General features: G+C 48.5%; 4 protein-coding genes across 4 annotated transcripts in view; all 4 read right to left on the bottom strand.

Annotated features, from left to right (window-relative positions):
• Window positions 1-495: 495 nt before the first annotated feature.
• Window positions 496-807, bottom strand: LOC311120933 (histone H4; the record flags this gene model as incomplete). Its single annotated transcript, XM_084195489.1, has 1 exon — window positions 496-807. The coding sequence occupies one exon, from the start codon at window positions 805-807 to the stop codon at window positions 496-498; it is 312 nt and encodes a 103-aa protein (XP_084051615.1).
• Window positions 808-3,419: 2,612 nt separating this feature from the next.
• On the bottom strand, window positions 3,420-3,830 carry LOC311120902 (histone H3.2; the record flags this gene model as incomplete). The annotated part of the gene is made up of 1 exon (XM_084195460.1): window positions 3,420-3,830. One exon carries the CDS (start codon window positions 3,828-3,830, stop codon window positions 3,420-3,422), a length of 411 nt encoding a protein of 136 aa, XP_084051586.1.
• A 478-nt stretch (window positions 3,831-4,308) lies between these two features.
• On the bottom strand, window positions 4,309-4,695 carry LOC311120875 (histone H2A; the record flags this gene model as incomplete). The annotated part of the gene is made up of 1 exon (XM_084195434.1): window positions 4,309-4,695. One exon carries the CDS (start codon window positions 4,693-4,695, stop codon window positions 4,309-4,311), a length of 387 nt encoding a protein of 128 aa, XP_084051560.1.
• Window positions 4,692-5,000, bottom strand: part of LOC311120874 (histone H1-like) — a gene marked incomplete at both ends in the record, with an annotated part of 1,447 nt that continues 1,138 nt past the window's right edge. The window contains one exon of the mRNA XM_084195433.1: window positions 4,692-4,703. Coding sequence (XP_084051559.1) covers window positions 4,692-4,703 — 12 coding nt within the window. The remainder of the gene's footprint in view (window positions 4,704-5,000) is intronic.

Here is a 5,000-nt window from a genome sequence, read left to right as displayed (position 1 = left end):
GACCGATGGGGAATTGTGTGTTTCAAAAGGGGGGCTTTAATAGGTGTCCAAATGGCACGATTGTTGTGCCAAATAATGCTGGTGATAGAATTGCCCACTTTGGCACCGTCAGACATAGGGCTCCCATTTTGGACTGTGTGTGTGTGTGTGTGCGCGCTGTCCCCCTCTTTTCGAGCCACGTCTACCGACTCGTGGTGGCTTTATGTTGTCCAAATTCCACTATTGCTTGACCCAAAATAATAACGTTCTTACACTTTGCCACTGTCAGATATAGGCCTCCCTCTGTGCGCTAAAAGTGGACGGGACATTAGAATCCTCTAATTAATACTCCCTGTCCACTCGAAGTGGCTCATACTTTCTTACTAAATTGCATACTAAACATTTGTTGTTATATATAACACTACATGGAATGGGCCCATTTTAAGCGGATGTGGGTGGCTCTTAAAAGAGCCTTTGGGTTCGAGTCGGGGTGTTGAGGTTCCGAAGAGAGTGGGTTTAACCGCCGAAACCGTACAGGGTGCGTCCCTGACGTTTCAGAGCGTAGACCACGTCCATGGCGGTAACGGTCTTCCTCTTGGCGTGCTCGGTGTAGGTGACTGCGTCACGGATCACGTTCTCCAGGAACACCTTCAGGACACCGCGGGTCTCCTCGTAGATCAGACCGGAAATACGCTTCACGCCGCCGCGGCGAGCCAGACGGCGGATAGCGGGTTTGGTGATTCCCTGGATGTTATCGCGGAGAACTTTGCGGTGACGCTTGGCGCCTCCTTTTCCGAGTCCCTTGCCGCCTTTGCCTCTTCCGGACATGGTGTGTTCGCTAGTTGAGTTCAAGTGAATGAATGATTTCAGCGCCGGTGCGCGGTGCGCTATTATCTGCGTTTGGTCGACCTGATTGAGGCCGGCGGCACAGAAAGCGCGCCTCTGTTATATGTTCGGAGGCGTTGCAAAGGGGAGGGCGCTCGTTCTAGGGGACTAGGGAGGAGCGATTTCAAAGATGACGTGAAAGCAACTAACGTGCGCGGGAAACATACTCAAATACTGATATAGGCTATGTGGAACACAAGGCCAAACTGTGACAACTGGGAGATCAGCTAGTACACTGTGTCCCTCTCCTCATATTGTTGTTGTTGTTGTTGTTGTTGTTGTTGTTGTTGCACCTGATTCTACTCATTGAGGACTTGGTAATTTAGGTGACAGGTTGTTCAATCAGCTGTGGCTGTCCAGGCCTACAAGAAAAATGGGTCCTGTTGGGGGTAGCCTACTCTACCGCTGGAGTTGGGAAACACTGAAATGGAAGGGGGACACGCAGTGAGCAAAACTCCTAACCACATAAAAACACAGACACTTGAGATCATTAAGAGCTATAAGGAGTCCATCAACTACCTGGTCAGTCAAGTCATATAGGGGGGGATTTCATGGCCACCTGCTGGAGCAGAAGTCATGTTTGCCAACACTGGCCTTAAAATCATTAAATTTAGGAGCTATAAGGAGTCCATCAACTAACTGGTCAGTCAAGTCATATAGGGAGGGATGTCATGGCCACCTGCTGGAGCACAAGTAATGTTTGCCAACACTGGCCTTAAAATCATTAGGAGCTATAAGGAATAAATCAACTCATCATTCAAGTCATATAGGGAGGGATCTTAGCACCACCTGCTGGATCAGAAGTACCCTTCACCGTAGGCACAAGAGAGCCATCATCTCTCAACCGGTGCAATTTCCATAAGTATGTGGTAATAAAACAAACAACGACAGCTCCTCATATAGGCAGTGGTTTCACACATTTTTCTCCAAGATGTTCAAACGTTCATAGATGACCAGCAGGGTCAAATAATAAGCACAGTGGTTGTAGAGGTTGCAACAGGTCAGTCAGTACATCAGGAGTAAATGTCACTTGTTGTTAGTGTTGTAGTTCCTATTTCTACGGTGTTGCCTACCTGCAGCAATCATGATTTACCTGCAGTGTTGATTGCAATTACGTAATTTGTCAACTCATAATAACAGATGTTTTGCAAACCGTTGATGTTTAAATAAATGGATTCCCGGTGTCCGGATACCTTTTCTCTTAAGGGATGTGATTGAGTGAATCCAAAGTAAGTTGGTCTAAATACATAATAGGATGAATCATTCAGGTAAAATAACACAATGTCTATTTGAGTCGAATCAACGTAATATAATCCTTTTTACGTCTCTATCATCTTTACTCAATGTATTGGACCACATCAACTCAACTTACTCAAGCTTATCTACTCATAAAAACAAGCAAAAAGATCTACTCAACAATATGACGTGTGCTTTTGTTGACTGTAATAGCTTGAGTACATTCCACAAAGTCATTTTTTACAGTGTATCTAAAGACACGTTTGTTGTGGTGATGCACTTTTTCTTTGACGTTGAACTTGCATTGAACAGACAAATCCATTTCGTTACAACCCTTTTGTAGTATGACTTAGGAATATTTGTTGATGATCCTAATGTCTATGCGTGAATAGTGATTGGTTGTTGGTGAAATATTGCTGAGAACCCATCATTTCCTGGCCTTTTTTCACTATTGAGCTATTTTGAAACATTTGTTTTGCTATTGGATTCATAATGGTGACCTGGGACAAGTAATTAGTGAAACCAGAGTTCAGCAGTTGCCATTAAAGCGATCGAACCAAGTCATCCTAATAGGCTAGTATTAGCCTAAAGCAGGGTTTCCCAAACTCGGGCCACATTTTGGGAGTTTTTGCCCTAGCACTACACAGCTGATTCAAATAATCAACTCATCATCATCAAGCTGGGAGTATTAGAATCAGTTGTGGAGTGCTAGGGCAAAACGCAAAACGCGCACCCCTTGTGGACCCCAGGACCGCGTTTGGGAAACGCTGGCCTAAAGAGCAAATGCTGAAAGGGACTCACCATGAGGTGCAGTACCCACATTTAACCACAAGATGGCCTCCGTGCTCCATTGTAAAGTTTGGGCCTCTGCATGAGTCTCTCAGCAGCACTGCAACATGGGACTTTCAAAGTAAGTTGGCATGCAATGTTTTTTCTGGACTGCATGCAAGGCTATTATTACACACAACTAATAGTGTCAATTATTCATCTGAACACAATTCTTGTTACTATTCGGCCTATATTATCACTCGTTTCTTTTTCCCCTCCTTTGTAAAGCATTTTACTGTGTTACTATATAGTTCAAAGGAAGTGGATGATGCCAGATGGTTGTGTATATACACACACACAAACATTGAAGCTAGACTTCAGGCAACTAAAAAGGTGCAATACGTAGCTTTTAGACGTGTTAGTGAACAACATACATGGTGGCTAATGTAGAGGTGCGTGTATACATGGAACAATTGTGCCTTTTTGATGGAAATATGGAGGTGGCTCTTAAAAGAGCCTTTGGGGGATATTCGAGTTCAGGTCATCCTCATTTATGCGCGCTCTCCGCGAATACGGCGGGCCAGCTGGATGTCCTTGGGCATGATGGTCACCCGCTTGGCGTGGATGGCGCACAGGTTGGTGTCCTCGAACAGGCCGACCAGGTAAGCCTCGCTAGCCTCCTGTAGGGCCATCACGGCGGAGCTCTGGAAGCGCAGGTCGGTCTTGAAGTCCTGGGCGATTTCTCGCACCAGGCGCTGGAAGGGCAGCTTGCGGATGAGTAGCTCAGTGGACTTCTGGTAACGACGGATCTCTCTCAGAGCCACGGTGCCGGGCCTGTAACGGTGAGGCTTCTTCACACCGCCGGTGGCCGGGGCACTCTTGCGAGCAGCCTTAGTGGCGAGCTGCTTCCTGGGGGCTTTGCCACCGGTGGATTTGCGAGCGGTTTGCTTGGTTCTGGCCATGGCGCTGCTCTGACAGTCGGGAGTATAGCCTCGAAATGCCTATGTGAAGTTTATAAAGCCGGCAGTGGCGCCTGCTGATTGGACACCATCTCCCCACCACCCCGATTGGCCCGTTTCGCAGGCCTCCTCCGTTGGCCATTGGACGGGAGGCCCGGCCTCTCCAAAACTCAAACTCCCGGTGCGCGCGCAATAGGACGCCGCCGGCCCTTTACGCGCAATAATAGTCGCCAAAGTCAAGAGTGACAGCTTATAGGCACGTATCATCTAATGCTAGCCTGCTATGGCAAATGAGGCCAAGTAGGTGTTGTTGTTCATGCAAGGCCTCATGTGGGCACAGAATGTCGAAATAGTTGTGTATACACCCACTCAATGTATTGCGGTCATAGAAAGGTACTTTGCGCTTTTGGAGAGCTAGGTGGTTGGCTCTTAAAAGAGCCTTTGGGGGTTGAGTAGTCAAGTTGAAGTCGCAGTAGCGAATTTACTTGGCTTTGACTGCCTTCTCGGTCTTCTTGGGGAGTAGGACTGCCTGGATGTTGGGCAGCACACCACCCTGAGCGATGGTCACACCGCCGAGCAGTTTGTTCAGCTCCTCGTCGTTACGGACGGCCAGTTGCAGGTGACGGGGGATGATACGAGTCTTCTTGTTGTCACGGGCAGCGTTGCCGGCCAACTCCAGGATCTCAGCAGTCAGGTACTCGAGTACGGCGGCCAGGTAGACTGGTGCGCCAGCGCCCACACGCTCGGCGTAGTTGCCTTTGCGCAGCAGCCTGTGCACACGGCCCACGGGGAACTGGAGGCCAGCACGGGATGAACGGGTCTTTGCCTTCGCCCTGGCCTTGCCTCCGGTTTTGCCTCTTCCGCTCATATTGGTAGCTTGAGAAAGTCACAGAAAGTCTGAATGAGCCGCTCGCCACTTCGAGAGCCGTACATATACCTCGCCACAAGAGGCAACGATTGGCCACCGGGCCGGTGTGGCCTTATCCAATTGGAGCGAGGGACAGACAGATGGACAGACAGACAGCCCTAAGCCGGTTCCCACCCACAGGCAGCGAGTGAGAGGCTACTTTGTTTCCCTCCGACTTTGTTACTTTGTGTCATTTCGCGTGAGCGCCAAAATGTCCGAAATGACATCCACACATTATTTCTCTCCAAATGGGAAACAAACAGCTG

The sequence above is a fragment of the Coregonus lavaretus genome (genome assembly GCF_964263955.1).
Source record: "Coregonus lavaretus genome assembly, contig: HAP1_SCAFFOLD_423, whole genome shotgun sequence".
In the NCBI taxonomy this organism is placed as follows: Eukaryota; Metazoa; Chordata; class Actinopteri; order Salmoniformes; family Salmonidae; genus Coregonus; species Coregonus lavaretus.
The sequence above is the reverse complement of the archived record's forward strand: the minus strand, read 5'-3'. Positions and strand labels throughout refer to the sequence as shown.